The sequence below is a fragment of the Micropterus salmoides genome, unplaced genomic scaffold (genome assembly GCF_014851395.1).
Source record: "Micropterus salmoides isolate LMB-PRFRI ecotype aquatic unplaced genomic scaffold, ASM1485139v1 Ms_hic_scaffold_2, whole genome shotgun sequence".
Classification (NCBI taxonomy): domain Eukaryota; kingdom Metazoa; phylum Chordata; class Actinopteri; order Centrarchiformes; family Centrarchidae; genus Micropterus; species Micropterus salmoides.
Window position 1 is genome coordinate 34651486 of NW_024041150.1, and position 25802 is coordinate 34677287.

Genomic DNA, 25802 nt, shown 5'->3' on the forward strand with positions numbered 1-25802 from the left:
TCACAAACCTCCACCAACGTTTCGCTGGCGGACGTTTTTTAAAGTAGAACGGGCGCGCGGAGCGGGAAGCATTCTGGGATTTCTTGTAGTCTTTTTCGCCTTCCTCTAAAGTAGTTTTCAAAAGTTTGAGCCAACGTTTTAGATGAATTAAGACAGGACTTCCCAAACAGATACATTTCTAGTCAACATATTTTGGTTGGCAATAATGTTTGTAGGTGGATTAAACTGAATATCACCATATTTACTTTTACCCCATTGCCATAAAATTGCCCCAAAACAAAATGCATTTCGGCAAAACAAAAACTCATAATGAAATTACAGCTCTTAAAGAAGAAAATGTTTGGCTTGGAGCCATTTAAGCATTTGTCTGTGTGTGTGTGTGTGTGTGTGTGTGTGTGTGTGTGTGTGTGTGTGTGTGTGTGTGTGTGTGTGCAGGTCACGGGGGGGGGGGGGGGCTGCTTTTCACTGGAGTGAGCCCCAAACAGCTGACAAAATGCTATTTCATTTATGGGTGACCAAATTTAATGCTCAACCGTGACAGCGGATAATGCACTAAAATAAAACTGGGGTGGGTTCAGTGTTGTTGTGTGGGTGTTTACGGGGTTTTGCCTCAGTTTGCTTCCTGGTTGAATTTCACAGCATCTGCCACAGAAGCTGTTCAAGTATTTCTACAAAGAAGTTTTATGTACTTTTTCTGTTAACTGTTAACAATGTGGGCTACATGGTAGGTTTATTACGTTTATACAACTAGTAAACGCTGCCATGGCTCTACCATTTAAGTGCAAACCACTCCACACAGTGGGGTACACTGCTGTAAATTTTTTTACAACAAAGAAAAGCCATTCCGGTTAAAACTTTCAAATTAAAATACGTATTAACGGTTAATACCACGTACAGTGAATACAGTGAAAGTATAGTAAATGATATAGTGCATATTTATCAACTGTTGTCATTCTTCTAAAGTATTATTCTAAATGTTTACAGTCCTGTAACACATTTGTATTCCATGTTTCTGATTTCAGAACTCAAAATGACAAAATTTTTTAGGAGACTGCATGTTTAAAAAATCACACAATGTGTAACTTAAAATTACAAATTTAAACTGCACTTTAGGCCTCCATAATCCCAGACAAATAAAAACAAAGAGTACAACAGTGTAGAACTCGGTCTGTTCGGACACGCTTTTACTTTGAAGGCAACATCTCCCCACTTCCGGTATCGTTCCTCACGGCAGCTTCAGGTTACAGTCGCTCGCTCTTCTTGAGCTGTGTTTAAGACAGCCAGGCAGCTGCTTTTCTGGTCGCCTTGAACGCTGTCCTCCTTTTCGGCTTTTTGTACTTTTTGTACTAGAAGCGCCGAAGAAATGACTTTCCTGTCGATGATTTAGCGAGTTTGTGTCCTTAAAAGTGCTTGAAGTCACCTGAGCTGAGCCGCTGACTTGCCACCATGAGAAGCAGGAGCAACTCGGGCGTTAAACTTGACAACTATGCCCGGATGGTGCACCAAACTATCCTGAGGCACCAAGTAAGTGTGTTAAATTGTGTTTGTCACGCCTAAGTAGTAAACGGTTAAATAAATTAAACAGTTGCAGCTTCACACCTGCAGGCAGGTCATTGTCAGCGTGTCCATACTTCACCTGCTGCATGTTTGTTTTCATGCAAGTATTTTATATTGCGCAAGGCAGTGTGTGTGTGTGTGTCTCCATTGAATGTAGCTTGCAGACTTCTGACAACCCTTATGAACTTACATCATATGGGCAAACGTATACTGACACCTGATTATTATTACACTGCTATGTGATTGTTGGACATCAATCTACAGCTATAACAGCCTTCACTCTTCTGGGAAGTCTCACCACAACAAGAGCATCAGTGAGGTCCAACACTGATGCTGGGTGATAAGGCCTGGCTCACAGTCCATCCCACAGGTGTTGGACTGGGTAGAGGAGCTCCAAACTAGGAAAAACTAACTTTCTTTATGGAGCTGGCTTTGTCATGTGGAAACAAGAAAGGCACAAACAAACTTGGAAGTGCACAAAGTTGGAAGTACACCGTTGTCCAAAATATAACTGGATACTGTTAGCATTAACATTTCCCTTCATCTGAACTAAGGGGCCTAAACCATGACAAACTCCCACAGACAGTCCAACTAAAATACAAATACTTAATACCATAATGCCCTCTTTAGCCCGTAAAACTGACAGGACATTAACTAAATGCCTTATCACACAAATCACAATTCTTTTCCTTGATTTATTGATCAGTTATTTGGTCCATAAAATGTCAGAAAATTGTGAAATATGTCGATCAGTGTTTCCCAAAGCCCAAGATGACGTTGTCAAATGTCTTGTTTTGTCCACAACCCAAAGAGATCCACTTTACTGTCATAGAGGACTAAAGAAACCAGAAAATATTCACATTTAAGAAGCTGGAATCAGAGAATTTCTCTAAAAAAATGACTCAAACCAATTAATCGTTGACAACTTATCGATGATTCGATTAATCGTTGCAGCGCTACATGCCTACACTTAATCTAAACACAACTCTAGTCTTGACCTTAAAATCAAGTCTAAACCCTCAGATAACCCACTGAGGAAGTGAGGACTGGGCAAAAGGACAAGAAGACTCACACCTCACATATCTTCTGTTTTCCTCTGCTCATTGCTCCCTCAAAACACCAAAGGATAGGATTTGGATGAATCTTTCCACCGCACGTTGCAAAAACTGAAGACACAAACCCGATGAATTAGTTAGATGCCTGTGGTAAGAAAGAACTTAGAACAGAAATCAAACCCTTTTGCGTCTTTTATTGGTTCTTTTGGGGGATTTTTAATTGTTGTAGAGCTGATGAAGACACGAAGGAGGAGAAGGAGAGGACACAAACACACTGGTCCAGAGGTCTGGGATCTCACCTCTGAGTTATCCGGCCTCTACATTTTGTAGTGGGCAGAACTCGTGTGAAGTCACCTTTGAATCTCTCCCAAATGGCCACCAGCCAGCCTGCAGTTGTATACAGCTCACTGCTCAGATGGATCACTGCACTAATGGCTGTGACAGCGAGAGCAGAGGCTTGCTGCAGCTGCAAGCACAGAGTCGAGGATAATGCAGTTGAAGAATGATAAATGTATTGACAGTAAATCTGTTCTTGGTGGTTTTGGCACGTGGGGGGTTGATACGCGTCTTATCCGGGCATCTGCGTTGTGTAGCCCTTCAAGAGTCTATTTCCTTAGAAAAGTAACCCAACACATGCTACTCTAGCAGAGACAGCAGAGACGAACCGAAAAACGGCGTAATGATTAGTGAAGTGTCCGTCCCAAATGAGTGGGCTCTATGAGCTGCCCCATCCAAGTGAATGATGGAGACCCAATTTCACCCTGGCGGAAAGCATGACATGAGCAAATTACACTTAAACTAATTACTCATACTAATTTAAATATACAGTATGTTTCTGTATAGAGTTTTTAAATTATTTATTAACCATTGTTTCTGTTACAAACAACTAAGATAGTTATTCTTGACATATCACACTTGTTAACCATCAATATGATAATATTTTAATGCTTTGCAGATGAAGAATCTTAGCTATTTATTTTGTGCAATTATAACCCAAAGAGCCGTCTCTCTAAGTTCCTGCTCCCTTCTAAGAGCCATAATTCCCATCACCAGAGCCGATATTTTATGAGCTACCAGCAGATAAAAACGTATCGGTGTTTATAACAGCCGATAAATGACAATTAAAAAAGAAACGGAGAGACGATCAAGACGACAATCATGTTATGAGTGATGTCGCTGAATAATTTGTCCACCAGCACTCTGCAACTCCCCTGTTGGCAACACACAGGTTTTTTATATACAGTCTATGGTTTAATGCCACAAAACTACAGCGATCAGCAGTGCTATTTATAACAATATAGTAAGGTGCATTTTTAAACTGCATTATGTATGTTATCTTGGTGAGGTCTCATAACTACATTATCTTTATTTAGTTGTATGTTTCTGAAAAAAGAAAAAAAAGCATATCAGACGAGATCAGAATATCAGATTATAAAAATATAAAGATCAGAATCTGTCTTTTAAATCCCAGACGTCGACTTTCTCGCTGGTGTTTTTGTGTTACTTACCCAGAGGAGACATTTCTCTTTGTTAGTGATGAAACCTAACTTGATGTTGAAAGAGCTGGCTGTCATAATGTCTCAGTGAGCTGTAGTAAAACTAAAATTTATAATTAAAACATAAATGATTAGTTAGTGGCTCACTAAGCCCAACAGCAGTTGCAGCGAGGAAGAGGCTGTATTTAAATGTTATGCAAAGATAACATTGTTTTCCAGTTCCTCAGCTAAGTGCATGGTTTCAACTTGCACATTGCCTCATCTGCAGAGGTATTTTGCTGTTATCAAGGGTTGTTCAGACAAGTAACAACATCCTCTTCACAACAGGAAGCAATGGGGTTTTTGGGAAATGCAGTTTAGTGATATGTTGCACTTTTTAACGCCCTGTTCCTTTCTACCAGCTCATGTGAAAGGGCAGAGTTGGTCTAAACTTAAAGCTAATCATTTTCATTTTTAGCAATTTTTACAGGAAAAGAATCAATTATCTTTAGTTTTGAAAGGAGCAGACGGCTCTGAATAGATTACTTTTAAGTATGCTATGTCCCCACTCAACCAAAAGTTGTGTTTTTTGCTACAAGAAGACAAAGTTTATCATAGTTTGTAGTAAGTGAAGTTGTGTGGGCAGATTAGGATTCATGTAAGAAGTCAAATGATTAGTCGATGTGCAGAAATTCAGTCAGCAACAATTTTCACTGTTTTGAAGAAAATTTTATTGACATAGCAGAATCACAAATTTGCCACTTTCGCTATGTGTCTGACAGGATCCAGTAACGGGTCTTCTGCCAGGCAGCACGGATCAGCAGCACTCCTGGGTCAGAGACAACGTCTACAGCGTCCTGTCTGTGTGGGCCCTCAGTCTGGCCTACAGGAAGAACGCTGACAGGGATGAAGACAAGGCCAAGGCCTACGAGCTGGAGCAGGTGCACGTGTGTCTGAGTTTGGGTTATGAAAGGAACATCGTGGGATTAAGGCTGAGAGTGTGTTTTTACCCCCTTCAGTGTGCAGCTCCTCCCTCTCTGCTGATGAAGGGCACCGTTTGGGGCTCACGTTTCTCTGCCTGGACACGAGGAGCCATGTGTTGAAGATGTTGACATTTAACCATCCCCGTCTCTCTCTCTCTCTCTCTCTCTCTCTGTCCTCAGAGTGTGGTGAAGTTAATGAGAGGGATCCTCCAGTGCATAATGAGGCAGGTATGTTGTGTCAAAGTATTTTTGTGACCTCCCACAGACTTACACCCTATCTTTTTTTGCTGTACCCATGTCTGAGAGGCTAAAACTTTAAGAAGAAGGTTTTAGGCCTGTGCAGAACTGTATTAGAAAGTGCTCCAGATAAATATCTTTAAGTGTCTTACCTTTTCTTAAAACTGCATTACTCCAGACACGCTCTGAAATCTACAGCATAACTATGTACGTTTCTATATCTTCGATTAATGACAGAGACGTTTTAAAGAGGAGACAGGCCAATCAAATCCTCAGTACAACTCTATGGGGAAAGCCCGTAACGGCCAAGATGGCTGCTATCCCGCTCCTCCCACTAGAAAACCAGTCGTTTGCTTTTTTAAAGCCAAAGTGCCAAAACATATTTCAGCCAATCGTGTGGTTCCGCTGACGTAAGGGTCTGTTTTACTTTGACTGCACATGCGTGGTAGTAGTGACGCATGCGTAGTAGAAGTGTAACCGGTCAGAAAAAAACGCTTTGTAAACCTTATTTTGGGGCAAAGTCTTTAAAACTTTTTTGACGATTTTTATTAGATTTTACTGCTGATTCTATTCATGTAGTTTTTATGTCCCGGTGACCCGTAAAAGTGCAGTTCTGGCTCTCCCCATTCATTCAGATAAGAGCCTGGTCTTGTTAGTCCTAAATAGCTGGCTCGAGGTGTTTCCAAGATGGCAGCCAAGTGGCATGACTTGCCTATAAGGACTTTGTTAATAAATATTCCATCTAAAACAACACTTTACTGGCTAAGATTACATGTATATTAGATTATACTCCACATACATTATACATGACTTTTCTGTGTTTTGACATCAGCATTATATATCGGCTCCTAAATACTAAATACCCATATCAGCCGACCACTACTTCATCACATTACATGATGCAATTAAAATCAGTATTGCCATAATGTAGTCCTGGTCATTGATGTGCAACTTTGCCTTCAGGGCTTAACACAGTCTGAGATATTTACAGGATGTATGACAAATGTCTTTCATCTCACGGTTGCTATATTTGCCTACTTGTGATTTATTTTGTTGGATACTTTATTATTTTGTGTCGTTTTGTGATTGATTGATTAGATCATATGCATATTTTGACAAGTCTGTCCTTCTTGACACCCTCCCTCCCCACTTCACAGCTGGATAAGGTGGAGAAGTTTAAATACAGCAGAAGTACCTCAGACTCGCTCCATGCCAAGTACAACACCAGGACCTGTGCTCCTGTTGTTGGAGACGACCAGTGGGGTCACCTGCAGGTCGACGCCACCTCACTCTTCCTGTTCTTCCTTGCTCAGATGACTGCATCTGGTAAATACAAAATCACCACCAAACTTAAGCAAACTACTTAAAGGTCAGAATCCACTTCAATCCAGTCTACTGAAAACATACCACAACTTTAGGTTGTATGATCAAGAATGCTTCATAACTCAAGAAGAAACATGTTCTCTTTATTTGTAAACAAATAAACCAACAAATACTAACAGGTAAATTCAAAAAGTGTTATTTAACAGGAAATCAGTCAACAAGAAAAATGGAATAATATATAATTAATTTAAAACGGTAGTTTGAGACACTGTTTTTTTTTTTTTAGACATTTTACCGACCTGTTTGGAGGAAAAACATGAAACTTTTTTTTACGATAGGAAGCAGAGAACAAGAAGTGTACTAGTGTGTTATCGCAATCTTGTATGCCTGCATTCACTATTTCTGTCTATGTTAAATACCTTAATAAATTGTCTGTTCGTGCGTGCGTGCGTGTGTGTGCGCACCAGGTCTCCATATCGTCTACACCCAAGATGAAGTGGACGTCGTTCAGAATCTCATGTTCTACATTGAGGCGGCTTACAAAGTGGCTGTAAGTGTTCATTTGTCATTGTTAATTCCTGGAGCCTTTTTTTTCATTTTCTGGAGCCATTAATCTCACTTCTTCCTTTCTGGTTCCTCACAGGATTATGGGATGTGGGAAAGAGGAGACAAAACCAACCAGGGCATCACTGAGATCAACGCCAGCTCTATAGGCATGGCCAAGGTGAATACGCACACACAGAGAAACACAGATGCAAATATAAGGTATTAACAGCCTCGCTTGTGTTTTCTTTTTCCTGAGTGTGATATAGGAAGCAGGTAGACGGAGGGGAAATCAGCCCGTGTGCTGAGTGAGAGCTTCCCACCACAGGGGCAGAACAGGTGCTCCAGTAAAAGTCTCTGGCTCAGTGGAAGGTGTCTAGTCACTGCAATGGCCTTTACACTGACCTTTAGACAACCCAGACTCTCCAAACTAGCTCGGGATCAGATAGACAGACTTTGTTTCGGTGCTGAAAGGGTACCCAGCAGCACCGGTACTTCCTGATGACAGTATAGATACATACAGTGCTGCTTCCAGATGAAATCTCTTTCAAAGAACTAAGGTTGACGGCATCAAATCGGAGCAAGTTTGTCATGCCGGTGAACATTTAAAAGAGTTTTATTACACAAAAAGTTCTCATCTGAATCTATATAATGCTACAATTGAAGGAAAACATCAAACGTTGTTGTTATGAAGTTTTCACATACCGGCCTGACCCAGGGCTGTCCTTGGCCGGCGGGGTTCAGGAGGTATCAGGTTCTCTGTGGTTTCCGGGAATGGCTTCTCACTCAGAAATAACACAGTACTCGCAGTACCCACTGCACACACGCGCGCGCGCACACACACACACACGCACGCATGCACATTTTAATGTAACACTTTGGAAATGGACACCACTGCAGGACGTTCCCTCCTCCATTAATTACATGTTTTTATCAGTCAGTATTTATAAAAAGCAAAATAGTATGAAATGATTGTAATATGTACCATGTGTACTATGATGTACTACTACTGTTTAAATACATAATACTGCTATAGATATATAAATATACAATGCACATAATACTGTGTATATACGCACTGCAGATAATATTGTGTATTATATGCATGGTACTATCATAACACACTTTTGTTTTTTTTTTAAATACCTTAATGTACAATATTAGATCAGACTTTTTACTATTTTTATATTTACAAAAAGGGACAAGTACACAAACACTATATTGTAAGTTTTTTTTACACTTGACACTAGAGCCAGACAAGTATATAAGCACATCTTTTTAATATTATTGTACAGTATTGGTGTATCACATATATCTTCATGATGGCATATATGCTGGCAGATAGCATGCATATAAACTGCAGTAAATAGGTGTTTTACAGGGTCAAGTATTATGGATATTTGACAGTTTGATATATTTTTATTGGATTTTTGTATTTACTTACTGTTGTTATTTTGTATTGCTGTTATCTTTTACTGTTACTGTCATCTGAGGTAGTGAAATAATATTAGGTATTGCTTATGCCGCGTTCGAGACCAGTCGGAACTGGGATTTTTCCCAGTTGAAACTTCTGACTTCCGACCTGGTGCATGGTGGTGCATGACGCCGAAAGTGAACGAAAACCATGGCTGACCGTGACAAAGTGTACACACAGTTGCACCCTCAGCAGTGTTTTAAGTGTTACTTCAAAGGATGGCAGTTTAACTGCAACAACTGACATCAATACGTTACTAGTTAACTGTGTACCCGTCTAGCTACGTCAGTTGGTAACCCTCAAGTCAGTCAATGTTGTAGATTACACTTCCTAATTTTTTGGCATTTTTAACAATAATTTAAGCAGAGAAGATGACTTTATGAGAGTCTTTACTGTAGCCAGCTACCTAATAGGCCTAACATATTTCTACATCAATGTACATGCAGAACAGCTTTTACTGTATGATCGTATATGTATTATTTTAATTTAAATATTAAGTATCTTTTACTACTGATTCCCGCCTAAGCTGATTCCAACTTAAGGGGTGTTCCCTTTGAAATTTTGACCTTTGAACTTGGAAATTACAACTTCCCATGTCAACTGGAACGCACCATGAGGTCCAACACTTTCATGGATGTGCTCCATTGACTCTAATGTAAAAAGAGTCCTTTTTTTTGGCAGTATTTTTTTATTAAAGATATAGTCAAACACTGCTGTTCCTGGGGCACTTAATAGTTACAGTCGTTACCCAGAGACGCAAGTACAATGTATTCTCTTTCCAAAACCTAAAATAAATCCATAAAAATGTTGGCTGTTCCTAATGTAATGTTAGTTAGCTAACGCTAGCTAACTTCCTACTCAATGTAACGTTATAAAGCTTCTATCTTTCATTATTTTCACGTCCGTTTGGATCAGTCTAACAGCCTGAACACAACCTTCAAATGTATCATGCAACTGCAAAACTGTCTGCTTCTTTCTGAGATCGCTTTTTCCAACAAATGTGCAAATATTTCTCCAGGGAGTAACAGACAGTGGCAACGCCAACAGTTTGTCGGACTTAGCAACAGTAACTAAGGGGGGCGGGGCTTAACAAAGGGTCAATTGCAGATTGATGGACGCACAAGTATAATTCCTGGCTACGGCGTAGCTACGCACGTAGACCCTACGCAGGAGTATAGGAATCATCTTCTATGTACTACAGTACTCGCCAATATGCTACACTGTGTTGTAATGCATGTGTACTGTATGTAAAGTACTGTATACTACACCATACTATACTGTTGTTGTGTTCGTAACGAGGGTCACATGATTACTGTGTCCTCCAGGCAGCTCTGGAGGCTTTGGATGACCTCAACCTGTTTGGGGCAAAAGGAGGACCTGGATCTGTGGTCCACGCCTTGGCCGATGACATACAGCACTGCCAGGTACACACACAAATACACTTTTTGAGATCATTTTATATAATATTAACTTTGATTTTAATGTTGAACAGCAGTGTCAGCATCCCGTTCTAATCCATCCTCCACTTTCTCGCTTTTCGTCTCTCTCCCTCATCAGTCCATCCTGACGTCGATGTTACCCAGTGCGTCCGTCTCTAAAGAGGTGGATGCCGGAGTCCTGGCTATCATCTCGTACCCTGCCTTCGCTGTGGAGGACATGAGCATAGTCAACATGACCAAGGAGGAGATCATCTCCAAACTGCAGGTGCTGAGAAGTCCGGTGAAAACACTAAAACTATGTACTTTACTTTAAAGAGATCAGCCTTACATATGAAAAAAAGGTACCAGTGACCAAAGATGGGCGTGTAGGGCTGCTAATTAATGACTAATCTCTTGATAGATTTTTCTAAGTAGTTATTTATCGGTTAGTCTATAAATTATCAGAAAATGTTACATTCTTGAAAATGTCACATATATATGGCTTAATACTGTCTTTAAAACAGCTAGAGAGAGGGGGTTAATATGAAGGAGGTGATGTCTAATTACAGGCTAGATGAGCAAAATGTCACTTGTCCTACAGAATAAAGTACATTTTGACTGCCGTACTTCACACTACATACATTATTATTATTTATTACTTATTTAAGCAGCCGCGCTGTTGAATGATTAAGACGAATTTGTCGCTGCTGACTTCCTCTCTGTGTCCGCTCAGGGTCGATACGGCTGCTGCAGGTTTCTCAGAGATGGACACAAAACGCCCAAAGAGGTAAATGTGAGGGAAATTTCTTTAGTGGCCTTAAGTAAGGCGGGTCACCCTCTGGGTCATTAGCAGACCCTTCAAAGTGTATGTTCACTGACCTCCCAGCTCCAGTTCTTTGCCTCTGTCTCTCTGCTTGTCAGGGTGACGACAGCTGGACTGAAAATGGACAGACGGTAGTTCAGGCCTCAGGCTACCAGCTGTCGGTGATCTCTGGGAATCCTATATGTTGAGTGCAAAGCAGTGATACCATTAGATTTCAACGTGATGTAGGTAATGAATTAGAGCATCAGGCAGATCGACTGCTCTGGTAGGAAACACCTAAAGACACAAGGGGGACCAAAGTTGACTTTAAAAGTCGGCACGTCGCTCTGCCTTGTTTTTGTCATCAAAAGCAGAGGATGCTGAGGAGACTGTAAGCTGAGGAGATGCATAGTGTTTAGGTGTAAAGCCACAGTGTTACGTCTTTACCATGTGGTGTGTGTCTGTGTGTGTGTGTGTATGTATATATATATATATATATATATATATATATATATATATATATATATATATATATATATATATATATATATATATATATATATATATATAGAATTTTCTACCTCAGATTTGTGAAGTGATACACCATAAAGAAAAGTTTAAAACCACAATTAACCACATTGTCTTGAAACTTGAAAGAAATGATGATTTGACAGTTATTGTGCTAATTATCGATATCGAATGGTATGAAATGTTTTTATCGTAATATAAAGTATTATAAGAAAATAGAACACATGTATTAACTCCGGCCAAAAGAAATCATACAAGATGCAAAAACTGATTTTGAAAGGTTGTTGTTGTTATTGTAGAAGTATTGTGTCACGGGGATATACTGGGAAGCTTCCAGTTATCGGTGTGTGAAGTTTTGAGGGTTACAGAAATGCAGAACATGGATTTCTGGCACAACCTCGCTGTGGCATGACGAAGGCAAATAGTGTTAAAGGATCAAAACTCCAGCAACACTTGTAGTAGAGCCCAAGGATAAAATCAGCATGCTGATATTATTGGCCCATATGAGCTCATTGCAGATATATCGGTATTTATCGGTATATATCGGCGTTTAAAACAGTCGATAAATGACAATTACAAAAGAAACGGAGCAATGTGTTGAGTGTTGTCGTTGCATAGTTTGTCTGACAGAGGGCAGTCTGCAACGCCACAATTAGCAACCCACTGTTTGGAAAGCCACAAATCAAAACAGCAATAAGAGCTTTTGTTCAGAGTGCTATTTATAACAAACAAAGAAATGTTTTAACTGCATTTTGTTATCTTGGTGATGTCTCATAACTATACGTAACAAATGTCAGGGTTAATCTTTGTTTATGTTATGTGTTTCTGAAAAGATGGGGGGCCGAAATATCAAATTTTAAAATCGGTATCAAAATCGGTATTGGTCTTAAAAATCCTGTATCGACCGGGCTCTAACTTGTAGTATAAAGAAAACTTCAAATGAAGGATACGCCTACGAACCCCTGTGTCAGCAAGAATCTAAACCCATGGCAATGAATCCCTATCCGTTTTCAGATATGTAGACGTGTAGCTACAGTAACATCTGACCTTCTCGTTGAGAGGACAAGAAGAACTGCAGGGATCAGTAGATTCATATAAATATATTCTGCCCTCACATGTTTATGTAATTTGAGAAAAGTGATCACTCAGCTGCAAAGAGTTCTTCTTCTCTCATAATTCTGCCTCTGTCTCCTGTTCTTCGTTATTCCAGGATCCAAACCGTCTCTATTATGAGTCTGCAGAACTGAAACTCTTTGAAAACATAGAGTGTGAGTGGCCGCTGTTCTGGACCTACCTCATACTGGATGGCATTTTTATCAACAGCCCCGAACAGGTAATTTACCTCCGAATGTGTGTGTGCGTTTCTGAGCCTTATTCTTTGACAGTATGTATACACGCCTCGTGTCCCTTGTGAATATTAACGAGGCAAATGTTGGATACAATCTCTGTAAATTCATGCAGGTGCAAGAATACCAGGAGGCTCTGGAGGGGATCCTGATCAAACAGAAAGACGGGATACGGCTGGTGCCAGAGCTCTACAGTGTCCCCCCAGATAAGGTAATGCCATAGAGGCAAGGTGTGGGAATTCTTTATAACACTTAGGGCTGCAGCTAACGATGATTTTAGTACTCGAAGCATCTACAGATTATTTCATCGATGCATCGTTTAAGAAGTTCTTTTGCTTGGTGGTGCGCCCCCCAGGGACCTGTCTCTGCATTAGGCGACATAAGTTTTGTTTTGTGGTGGACGGACGGTAACATTACAGAGTTGTTGTTTCCTTTAGCTTAAAATAATCCCATGCTTTGGACACTTTCTTCTTCGTCCCTCCCTTTTTTCTCTCTCTTCCTCCTCTTTGCAAACAGCGGCATCATAATCACATCGTGTTCACAGCGTAAGCGCGACGTGCGACTGTAATAAATGTCTGTGTGAAACAGTATGCTATATAGTTATATGGATTAAACGAAGCATCGATGCAAGGAATTTGTGTCGATCCTTTTTAGTAATCGATTTAATCGATGAATCATTTCAGCACTAATAACACTGTGATTCTTTAATAAGGTGTAGAGTTTTTTATTGTCAATAAAAAGGCAGCAACCCTCACTGAGATCCTCATCTTTTAAATGTGTTATTGTTCCTATCTGGTGTATTTGAAGGAAAGGTATCAGTTCTGTTTGGATGTGTTTCAAAGGGTTTTTATTGTATCTGATTTATGAAACTTTTTTCCACTTTAACATTGTTTAAAACTGTTTTTTAAACTATTTTTATGTAAAACAACACACAGGTGGAGGAGGAGTACATGAACCCTCACTCTGTGGAGAGGATCCCTATGGGTAAATTACCTCTGACATGGGGACAGTCTCTGTACATCCTGGGAAACCTTTTGAATGAGGTGAGCTGTCATTTCATTTGCTAACACAACAACATGTAAGATTATAATCCAATTTGTGAGCACTGTAACCAGAAATTTCATTTTGGGGAAAACACTTACCAGCTTTCTGGCAGAGTTAGATGAGAATAATGACGCTTATAGATTTTTGTATGTAGCTAAAGCCATCAGTCAGTTAGCTTAGCTTAGCATAAAAAAACTAAATCTGCCTACTAGCACCTCTAAAACCCACTAATTAACAGGTTAAATCTCATTTGTTTAATCTGTCCAAGCAGAGGCTCCAGGATGTTGGTGGTCCTGGTTAATCTGTCGGATCAGTCGAGATGGCAGATTTCACTTTTCACATCCAGCAAACAGATTTTGTGGCTCTGACTTTTTAAGCTTTGTCTCATTTTTAAGGGATTCCTCGCTCCCGGAGAGATCGACCCTCTTAACCGACGATTCGCCACCATCCCCAAGCCCGATGTGGTCGTACAAGGTGAGTTCACAGCACACTGGATGAGGCATCAGCCTGTAGTTTCAGTCACAGATCAGTGTTGGAAGATCCGGATAAACTCCTTACATTTACATTTATTCCTTGTGAAATGTGTGTTTTGGCCAGTGTACACAGCGGCAGTAGTACATGTTTATTAAGCGTGTTCTCTTTCCTGTTGTAGTGTCAATTCTGGCAGAGACTAAGGAGATTAAAGAGTTGCTGTGCAAGAACGGTATAGATGTGGAGACCATTGCTGACATCCATCCCATCCACGTGCAGCCGTCCAGTGTCCTCAGTCACATCTACGCCAGACTTGGTACAACCCCAGAGGACATTTTCTTGACACGTTTGAAATGTGCTGTTTTTTTAAAAATGAAAAAATGTCGTCGGTAATCCAGAGAAGGGCGTGACATGTATTTAGTAGATTTAACAGCTTCGTGCAGTTCATAACTAGATAATCATTTGAATCATCAGTGTGGGAGCAGGGAGAGATCTAAAACATGCAGGACTAGTCTGCCTCTAGGAGAGGGTTGGGAAACACTGTATTAGATCATGGGATGACAGTTATTGATCATGGACATTATACACTTTTTAAACATTGATCTATCTGTTAAAGAAATGGTGTATTATAATTCAGACGTAGATATTTATCAAAGCTTTATTCAGACATAGATATGACCGTTACGGAAAACAGCCACAATGCTTTGTGTGCCAATAAGCGTTCAGTCAGTGGCAGTTCAGTCTCAAAGAAAGCAAATGATATTAATGGATTTAAAAACAGATTTTGATGCTGAAGCCCAGTTTATGACTATCACAAGCTCGCTTCATCAGTTTCATCTGACTTCTTTATTAAGTCCAACATTAACATTTAATTCCTCTTTGCTCACATGATTTATGTAGGTTTTTGCTGGGTATTCATAATGTCACCCATGCAGTAAGTTGTAATAAAGTGGTGGTCTCATTATAAATGTGATTGTAGAAGGGTTTTCACACTTTGTGCGTACGAGATGATAATTAAGTGATACATCTCTTATAGTGAGATAGAGGAGAAGGCAAAACAACACACAAATTTAATCTCTGTCTGTTTCATTGGTGCTGCAGCCTTTATGCGAACCTGATGGCATTAAATTCAGACTTTGGCTGTGTTGGGAGTGTTATTAGGTCTGACATGATGAAATTGCCATTAGAAGACATTCAGACAAGTGACTGATAATGTTACTACAGCTGTCCCTGTTAAATGAGGTGAGATTTGCTTATTTAATGCAATGAAATGGCTTTTTCCTCTCATATGTAGATGGTGCAGATCTTGTGTTGCAGCTCACATCATTCAAAAAAATCAGATCTGAGTCCCATGAATGGGCAAAAAGTCTAATTTAGAGACTTGAAACTGAGACTTTCTGAGGTTAAATCTTTAAAGTGCCCATGAAATAAAGCATTTTTATATATATGTCTTGTGCTATACGTGACCTACACGCCAGTATCTGGCCCAACAATGACAAAAAAAGTTATTTTGTTGGTAGTCTTAATGTTATTTTAGAGTTTGTCATTTCCTAGAAATTATTTAAAATGTTGATGACTCATCCTGCACTGGGGTACTGTATGAATTTAGCGTCCAATGAAAAGCCTTATCAATTTATATGATGCCACCGGAGCATATAAACGTTATATATTGATTTTGGTGGAACTGGATCACATTTTATGGAGAAAACATTTTCTGGTTTTCCCTCTGATGTCCCCCGGCTGCTCTGTCTCAATTCTCTGATTTACAGAGTTTCTTGATGGACAGATAGCTTTACTTGCTACCGTTATCGTGTTGGCTCAGTTAGCCGTTCAGCTAGTGGTCATATCAGCTGACTCTGGGAGCCCGGAGAATCTACACAAATGCATAATTCTCCAGGCCTTTAATCACCCTTTTTCCCTTTTCCTGCTCCCCTGCAGGTCGTAACCCGAGGCTGGGTCTAACGGGGCGGCCCTACAGGAGAATAGGAGTGCTGGGAACCTCCAAATTCTACATCATCAGGAACACCATGTTCACATTCACACCTCAGGTGCCAACGCTTACATCAAAATGTTATAAAACGTGTTTTTTCATTTCCAAACCAGACAAGTGTTTTGGGATAAGTTAGTCACAGCTTGAAGAACGTGAAACAGACCAAATACTCCCATAAAATTTATATGTTTTTCACACTCCCTGAACCTGAAGCTTTGAATTCACTAGTCACAAAACTTTTGACGTCATCCTGGTGAAGAAGAGTTAAATCCCTCTAATTCATCATCCTCATTTAACCCCTCCAGTTCATCGACCACCAGCAGTTCTACTTGGCGTTGGACAACAAAATGATCGTGGAGATGTTGAGGACAGAAATCGCCTACCTCTCATCCAGGTGGAGGATGACCGGACGCCCCACGGTCACTTTTCCCATTTCACAGACTATGTTGAGTAAGTACACGCGCACGCTCGCACGCGCGCACACACACACACACACACACACACGCACACACACACACACACACACACACAACATGTATCTGAAATTGTCCCACTTAAAAAGTGCTGAAAAATGTCTTGAATTCAGCCGTTGAGGATGTCAAACCTGCAGATGTTTGTTTTTAGCAAGTATTCCTCATTTTGTGTGTGTTTCAGCTGAAGACCACAAAGACCTGGACCCTGCCGTCTTGGCTACACTGAAGAAGCTACAGGATGGATATTACGGAGGAGCAAGGTGAATTTTACTGACGGCACAGAGGCCATGTCTCGTGTGTTGCTTCTGGGAATTTGTGGTTTTAAACAGACAGGAAGAGGAGTTTACAATATATACATAGTACATGGTTAATTTTGAGGGCTTGTTTTGTTTTGTTTTCTAGATAAAACATTTTTAAATTTGAGTCATTTAAGGGTAAAAATCATAACTTTCAGGAACTATAGTAATTATGGTAGGAGATACTGAATCCCTTTATTTTATTTAGATTTAATTTCATAATTGTGGTGGTTACTCAAAAATATCTATAGTGGGTGGCTGAGTATTAATAGTATTAAATTAGCTGTTTAGCTAAATCTCTGTGTAATGCATCAGATTTCAAGCTTAAAGTCAATGTTTTATTATGCATTGTCCCTGTTAAATAAACTAATAATAATTTTATTTTTCTCACTGTGCAAATAAACAACTAAACTGATCTCGGATTCATTTTAACAACCCTTAGCTCTCAGATAACCACTTTGAACTTGCAACCAGCATCTTTGTTGTCACGAATTTGGTCTTCAATCTAAGGTTTTGTTGTCATGCTAAACTAGGCGTAACAAAAAAAAACCTCCTCAGAAAGCGTGAGGCACTAAACTGATAAACACTGGTTGACAGTTACCTCCTTCCTCCTCTCCAGGACCCAGACGGGGAAGCTGTCGGAGTTCTTGACCACTTCCTGTTTCGCTCACCTGAGCTTCCTGGACGGTAAGGGTTCTGGCAGCATGAGCCGCCACGACGAAGCATATGATGATGATTCGGGTGACAGCGATGGATACATGCATGAGTTGCATTATGATGATGGTAAGAAAAATACCAATTAGGGTCATAGGCTGTAGAGGTACATACAGGCAAAGTGGGCTGTGCTTTGCCTGTTTGTACTGGTAATAACATGATTAACCTACTAAGACACTCAAAAATACACAATAAATGTGTTACATGTATGTCTACTTATATTTCTCATTGAGCCTGATCTCATTCAGCTGATCCAATTTTGAATTCCAAAAGATGAATACACGTTTTAATATTTATTACCTGTGAATGACCTCATTAGAAAACAAAAGCCAAACGAAGTAACCTGTCGCAGATCCTCATTAATCACCACACCGCTTTATCCTGCTGTTACATCATCACTGATCTTTCCCCCGTCTCCATCATCTCTGTACTGTCCTGTAAGTCTGTTGCTTGTTGAGTGTTCAAAGCTTTTGCTCAGGGTTTCTCATCCTTGAGCTTTGGGGACCTCACGTGGGGCCACTTGGAATGCATTCAAATTTAAAATAAAATACGATAAGTCCGTTGGAGCTCCCTAATGGCTGTTAAAAACAAAACAAAACAACTCAAATTTACATAATGGCACTAATTTGCGTGTTGAGAAACCCTGCTTTGCTTGTGTTGCATTTAAAAACATTGCACCTCTGGCATAATGTTATATACATGCATGTTTTAAATGTCTTGTCTCACAGCCTGACTGTCTACACGTGATACTCGTGTACACTTTGCAAGCGTTTTGATTGTGAATGATAATTGCATCGTTGTCATCTTCACATTTTAGGTCCCATCCACACGATGCGTTTTAAAACGTAGACCTCCCGTCTAGACTAAAACGGCAAAAACAACGACCTAAAACGGAGAAGTTTTAAAAATGCTGCCGACCTCGTTTTTCATTTTAAAACTCCAGAGAGCGTTTTAGTGCGGACAGGCAAAAACGATGACCCAGACGCCCACGTTTGGCTCTCTGATTAGGTCTTCTGAGTCATGCAAAGTAGAAACACGATGCTACTGACAGAGCTCTTGACTTGTTAACTTCATTAAAATATTTTGTACAAGTACAACACTTATAGCCTACAATTGTACCGTATACGTCGCCGTATTTCCTTTGTGACGACTCACAGCCTGTTGTCGTTATTGGTCTTTGCAAATAAAATCTGATGTGGTTCTTCATCTAGTAGTGCTCTATTCTCTCGCCAAATCTTCTGTTACACGGAATAGACCATGTGCTTCATGTTTACACCGGCACGTGCATGCCCAGTGTACATGAACGGCCACTAGATGTGCGTTTTTAGTCGTTTTAATATAGATTGAGATCAACTCTGGTACGCTGATAAAACGCTGGTGTGGACGGAGATCAAATTAGTTTTAAAACTTCGTATTTTAAACAGAAACAGAGTAGTGTGGATGGGGCCTTAGGTTCACCTAAAGTCTCTGGGTGCATCTAGCCTGGTTTGTTAAATATCCGCTGCTGCTGCCGCCCTGAAACAGGAGTTTGTCTAGATTTTAAAATAATTTAATCGCTGCATGTCTTCACAATAGCTTTAACGCTTTTTTAACTTCTGTAGAATAAAGCTCCGATTGAAAACTAGACGAGTTCTGTTGACAGGAATCAGTCTCTCAGACGACAAGTGTCACTGCGTTTGAGATAGAAATTAACTAAATGAAACCAAAACTGTATGCATGGCTAGATTTCACCAAGTGCGCATGGAAAAATGGAAACGATATGATTTCTGGGAGATTTGGGAGAACAAACCATGCATGTTATGTATTAGATGGTTTAGGTTTTAAGGACCTGTGTGTACGCATAACTAAGGTGAGTTGAATCTATTGGCATTTTGAACTTGATCAACCTTTTTCTCTTCTGCTTTCCGTAACTCTCATCGTTTCGCTTTTTAACCCCATCCCCCACGCTTAATTTCTTTTATTTGGTCTCTGCCTCTGTCCTTTTGTCCTCCCCTCCAGAGGCCGATGACCTTGCCCAGTACCTGGACCACCTGCTGGCTCACGCTACCCCCAAGAAGCCTAAACAGCAGGTCGGAGGTTTGGGGAGGTTCAAGGCCGTGGCCACCAAAACCAAGCAGATGGTGTCTCTGATGAACAAGGCTCAAGACCTCGACATACACAGTGAGTGGATCCATATTCTGGCACAAATAAGACATCCCAAACTAAAAAACTAAAAGTAACTTCTAAAGATGTTAGGGCTGCAGTGCATGTCTTTTATTTTTCTCTTGAGGTTTTCAAAAGAAGCTTCGAATGTCTGTCGTCCTATTTTATGATTTCATTAACCCCAAAAATGTTTATCCTTGAATAAAATCCTTCGCTTTAATAAAGTGAATCTTCTTTTTTTTTTTTTTTTTTTTACTAAAGCGACTTTCTTTAATGAATATTAATCATCAACATATATACACGTAGGCAGCAGGTTAATCCTAAAATCGTAAAAAAGTTCGGTGTGATTGACACTCGCTCATTATGCAAAGGACGCGAGCTGTAGCCTAGGTAACAATGTCACAGCCTACCAGAGTTGAAATAGACTTTCTGTTGTTGTGGTTATTTAAATGTAAATTCAGGTTATGTTAGATTGCTGCTAGACCGGCCAATTTGTACGGTGCCTCCATTTTTGAACGGGAGAGCAAAGAGTTTGAAAAAAAAAGAATTTTAAAGGCTAAACGCCAACAAATATGGGTTACAGCAGAATACTTTGTTAGATAAAAACCCATTGTGAATTTTGGAAAGAATTACATCTTGTTTTCATTACAATTCAACTTTTGGACTTTACAACGCTCTGGAGTTTTTGGAAATGTTTGGTTCACACAAGTTGGAAACAATCATACGCAGCCACGACTGGAATCTAGTTGTACAAATATTATTAGTATTATAATATTTGTACAACTAATTCAGTCGGGCAGGCTAATATGTATCCGCCGCTGTGCAAAAAATCTGGCTTTAAACACAATGAATACACGTGCAAAAAAACAAGCTGCAAAAAAGAGAGAGCTGATCTAGATATCTAAAGTTGACGTATTGGATCAAGCTTCATATGTTCGAAATATTCAGTACAGTCCTGGGAGATATTAACTGACACTGGATTACTTTTTGTTTTGTTTTGTCCAGATGTCAACATGTACCTGCCGAACAAGCTCTTCCGCTCTCCTCAGCCTTCGCTCAACCTGAACCTCCCAGAAGCCTCTCCACCTCAAGAAACTCAGGTTTGTCCTTTTAATAACGTTAGTTCATTCATCTACAGTCTTTACACCAGCCAATTTTCCCTTCAGTCATTCACTACTGTGATCATCAGCTTCGCCTTTAACTTTCCACCTCTGTCCGCCAGCGCCCAGAGGTGTCGGTCACAACAGAGAGCGTTATCCCACGAGATGCCAGCGGAGCCATCGACTACAACGCTTTAGCAGGGCTGCTAAAAGACACACAAAGTCTCCAGGACCAGGCTGACATACTCTACATCCTCTTCAAAGACAAGTGAGATACACAGTTTTATCCTGCTCAGCATCAAGTTCAGACTGGTTTCAACCTGGCTGCTCACTTCAGACTGGCTCAGGAACCATTATTTTTGTATTTAAGTTATTTTTACCTTAAAATTTTACCCACTTACTTTACATTTTGTCAGAGTGGGGCAAACTTATTATTAGTATAGTTAGGTTTTAGTAGAGATGTTAGCAGAGCTGGAAGTGTGTTTTTAAGATGGTAGCTATAGGAGAAGAGAAAGACAAAAGGCTCTGTAAAGAATCCAAAATTCACACAAAGTTGAAAAGCGAATTTTTTCCACTTTACCCTGCTGCCCTCAATTACAGTGTGTGTGTGTGTGTGTGTGTGTGTGTGTGTGTGTGTGTTTTCATTGCAGGGGTATGGACTGGGACACCAACCTGCACGGTAAAGGCTCCACGGTGAGATCTCTGCTGAGTGACCTTTATGAGAAGGCAGGTGAACTCAAAAGCTGGAGTCTCATCAGGATGATCTCTGGCATGCTGAGGAAGAAGGTGGAGGAGCTCGATGCGGTACGACACACACACGTGAACAAAGACACAGTTATAAATAAAACAGGGTGACATTCACTCAACAGTTTTTGTCTCTGCTAAGGAGGTTTTTTTCTCAATGTGATGTTAGACCTATGAATGTTTTGTTGTTAAATATGGTGAGAAATGTGGTCATGAACAGCTGATAACTTATCAGTGATCTGTTCCTATAATTGAGATCTTAATTAAGCGGTATTGCCAAAACCTTATGGGCTTAAATTAAAAAAAGATGGCATCAGATTTACAAGTGTGAGGCTTTCCCCTCCTCTCTTTGATGTCTGCCTGCGAGTGAGAGCCTCTCCTGAATAGGTGAATCTTTTCCTTGAGTCCTTCTGTGTTTGTTCCACAGCAATAACTATTAAAAAAAAATAACAAAAGCCCGTAAGATGAGTTTGCAGGCTAATCACTTCAACATACGTGAAATAAATGTTATTTTTGGTGTACAGTCAGTGAAGGAGTTCTTCACATGCTCTCTAGTTTAAATCTAAAATGACACACAAAAACCATCTGTACTCTCATTCGTTATTTAAGTGTTTGGGCAGCATTGTTTTTAGCTTTTTCTGCACATACTTTAAATTTGTAAACGGGCCTGCATATTGTTTTGTCATTGGTTATTGGTCTATCTCAGTATTCTTATAAATATTATTAGTTTACACTTGACTCGTATGTTGTTGTTCAATTTTACTCTTTATGATTACACCTATTTTATCACCTACTTATACATAATAGTTTTATGTTTGTGTTTACTTATCATTGTTTTTAGCTGCATGTGTATTTCTGTCTTCCTGTAAAATTGTGTTGAATATTGAAAGCAGCTTAAAACCGGAGTCGAATTGTTGTGTTCATGTGTCCTTGTATTTGCACACTTGGCCAATAAAGCTGATTGTGATTCTGACCTTACCACACGTTTATCTGTTCTCTGATTGGTTGTGATGTGTTCGTAGGCCTGCACTGATTTGCTGGCGCATCAGAAGCACCTGACGGTGGGTCTGCCTCCTGAGCCGAGAGAGAAAACCATCACTGCTCCCATACCCCCAGACCAGCTGGCTGCCCTCATCGACGAGGCCAGCGACAACAACATCAGCGTGGCCATACTCACTCAGGTGAGTCACGTCCTCCGCCGTCGCCTGTCCTCCTGTCTCCCTCTTTAATCTCTCTGCCTCCCGTCTTCTCCTCCCTCCTTCAGGAGATCATGGTGTACCTGGCTATGAGCATCAGGACTCAGCCCAGCCTGTTCAGTGAGATGTTCAGGCTCCGTATTGGTCTCATCATCCAGGTCATGGCCACCGAACTGGCCCAATCACTCAACTGCTCAGGTAAGGTGAGACAGGGAGGTGTGCTTTATTTTCTCAAGTTAGCGAACGGTCTTGTCACGAATTTCTTTAGTCTGACCAACAGTCCAAGACCCAAACCTACTCAGTTTACTGTCACAGCAGCAAAGTATGACACCAGAAAATATTCACGGTTGAGGAGCTGCAGTCAGTGAATTGTTGCTAATTTAAAAAAGAATAAAAAAAAACCTTAAAAAAAAAAATCCATTTACAAAATTGTTGCCGATTCATTTCCCGTCAATCGACTAATTGAACAACTGACTAAAATGCAGTTAGAGGCATGTAAATTGTGCTTTTGTTGTTCAATTCAAGACAGGCTGAATGTGTGAAAACATGTGAACCGCTTTATATGTAGGCTGTAACAAGTATTTTATTTCCAGAACCAGGGTCAATATCCAGAACTGGGAATGTTAAAAGGATAGTTCATCCTACAACTGAACTTAGAAAAAAAACAAACCTATTATTAAAAAATAAAACCTCCCCTCGGTCTGGGCAATATGGCCAAAAATGTTACCACGATATTAAATATTAATATCATTCTGTATCGGTAATAATTGCAATGAATGTCAAATCAGTATTTCTTTCTTTAGATTTTTGCTCCTGAGTGAAAGTTGGAGGTTTCTGATGGTTAATTGTGGTTTTAAACTTTTCTTTATGGTCAGAACAAATACTAGATGCCAAACAGTGGATCACTTCACAAATCTGAGGTAGAACTTTCAAAACAATTATGATAAAATCTATTTTCAACAAATATGCTATGAGTAAAATCTTTTTTCAGTCCCTTTTTCTCAGCAAAAAAAAGTTAATTATGAAAGACAGGAAAATTGGAGTTCACATACATTATTTCCACATCAAAATTTAAGGAAGAAGTGGTTTAAAATAACCCTGCCTTACTTCATCATCTTTTTTACTTTTTTCTTTTATTTGGACCCTCCATACAAAAAAAATGTCCTCCTGCTCTCTATTAACAGTTTCACTCTCCTACACCATGTTTTCTTGTCATTCTCTTCTCTTGTGGTTGTTGTCAAATCAGGTTAGCTGTGCATTACCACCCCAAGAGTCCTGCTATCCAAATCATGTTAACCTTGCAAGGCAGCTGGTATAACATGAAAATCCAGCCCCGATTTGCTCAAAATCAAAAGTTTTTACTCACTTTACAACGTTTCTGTCTCCAGACCTATTTCACACTGGAATTTTACCTGTTATTTTTATTATATTTTCTCACTGGTAAACTTATTTTACTGGCTTTTGAATAATGTGTGTGTGTGTGTGTGTGTGTGTGTGTGTGTGTGTGTGTAGGAGAGGAGGCTACAGAGAGTCTGATGAGTCTCAGCCCATCAGAACTGAAGAATCTCCTCCACCACATCCTCAGTGGGAAAGAGTTTGGGGTGCAGCGCAGCGGTCAGTCCACAGTCCTCTATCACACAGAGTCAGACCAGAGTCCAGTGTTTCCCCTATATACTTTCAACAGCGGTGCACCGCCGCTGCTGAATCATGACCGCCACTACTAAAATTTCCCACGATCATTAAACTATGCGCTACAAATGTTTTCACTCGCACACTGTGCAAGCTCGGGCAACACTCAATGCTTGGCTCGCTTCTTGTCCTCGTTCTATGCCGAACATCTACATGACAGATGGTGTTATAAGAGCAGCGTAACTCCTGCGTAGCGAGTGTTTGATTGTCCGAGCGGCAGAAAGTGACGGTGGAAAATATTCTGGCAGTAAATGTACGGTGTCGGTTACGGTGTGTCTGCCTCTTAAGACCAAGAAAAGTCTGTCTGTTGTTTTCCCACCTGCTGGAAAAGTAAAGCCTGTTAGCGCTAGCAAACACCACCCCTCCCCTTCAGACTGCGCAGCTGAGCAGGGAAGCTTATACAGTGTCCTAGGCTGCGTCTTCTGGCTGCTGTGTAACTGAACATTAGCTCCATTTATAGAAAGTAACTGGTAGCTGTATTTTATTACTGCCTACTAGTCCAATGTTGAGAACATCAGTTACAAACAGACTAAACTGGCGTAGCCTGCAGCTCTGCCCTGTACAGACTGATTCAATTATATGAGTGTGAGAAAGTGGTTGTTAGGAAAAGAAAGGACGGAGGTGACTGTGGAGGAGCTGAGGTTAGTAAAGCTAATTAGTGATGCAAACTAGTCCTTCTAAGCTAATGAGGAGACGTTTCTTTTTGGATTTTAATGTGCAAAGTTTCTCATGAGGTTTCTCATGTTGCCCATTTTTTATATTAACGTCTACAGATAAATGTCAAAGGCTGTAAAATTAAGACACAAAAGGCAAACATGAACAGTCGTATCTATAATGATTGTGAGATCATATTAACAGGGTTTTCCTGCCGTTAAGGTTTACGGGTGCCGTAAATGTAAAATCACTGTGGAGCATCAAAACCAACAAAATTACTTTCCACAAATCTAAAGGTTGCAGTTCCTCCAGTAGACTGATCTTTGGGTGTTGATTATTTATTATCTGCTCTAGCTTTTCCAACTATTTGTTCAGAGATATGGTGAAAATAATGGCCCAATATGATGTGAATTACATATTTTTCATTGGAAACGTAAAATTTTCTTGGGGGAGCACCCCCTAACCCCCCAACCAACACCAAAACATTAATCTAAAGCTCACATTAAACGGGGAAAACACTGCAGTTTTAAGCTATTCTAAGGTGCATC

General features: G+C 40.1%; 1 protein-coding gene across 6 annotated transcripts in view; it reads left to right on the plus strand.

Annotated features, from left to right (window-relative positions):
* Positions 1–1238: 1238 nt before the first annotated feature.
* phka1a (phosphorylase kinase, alpha 1a (muscle)) overlaps positions 1239–25802 on the plus strand; it is a 34092-nt gene continuing 9528 nt past the window's right edge. For 5 of the 6 annotated variants that reach the window (XM_038731840.1, XM_038731841.1, XM_038731842.1 and 2 more), the window contains exons 1-25: positions 1239–1524; positions 4870–5028; positions 5251–5298; positions 6465–6633; positions 7098–7180; positions 7274–7354; positions 9973–10071; positions 10205–10351; positions 10799–10852; positions 12606–12728; positions 12857–12952; positions 13677–13784; positions 14181–14259; positions 14438–14572; positions 16195–16304; positions 16552–16696; positions 16901–16979; positions 17635–17798; positions 19728–19889; positions 20877–20971; positions 21094–21239; positions 21622–21775; positions 22738–22896; positions 22980–23109; positions 24424–24525. In XM_038731840.1, coding sequence (XP_038587768.1) covers positions 1447–1524; positions 4870–5028; positions 5251–5298; positions 6465–6633; positions 7098–7180; positions 7274–7354; positions 9973–10071; positions 10205–10351; positions 10799–10852; positions 12606–12728; positions 12857–12952; positions 13677–13784; positions 14181–14259; positions 14438–14572; positions 16195–16304; positions 16552–16696; positions 16901–16979; positions 17635–17798; positions 19728–19889; positions 20877–20971; positions 21094–21239; positions 21622–21775; positions 22738–22896; positions 22980–23109; positions 24424–24525 — 2905 coding nt within the window. In that variant the 5' untranslated portion in view covers positions 1239–1446. The remainder of the gene's footprint in view (positions 1525–4869; positions 5029–5250; positions 5299–6464; positions 6634–7097; positions 7181–7273; positions 7355–9972; positions 10072–10204; positions 10352–10798; positions 10853–12605; positions 12729–12856; positions 12953–13676; positions 13785–14180; positions 14260–14437; positions 14573–16194; positions 16305–16551; positions 16697–16900; positions 16980–17634; positions 17799–19727; positions 19890–20876; positions 20972–21093; positions 21240–21621; positions 21776–22737; positions 22897–22979; positions 23110–24423; positions 24526–25802) is intronic. The other variant, XM_038731843.1, reaches the window with a different exon arrangement.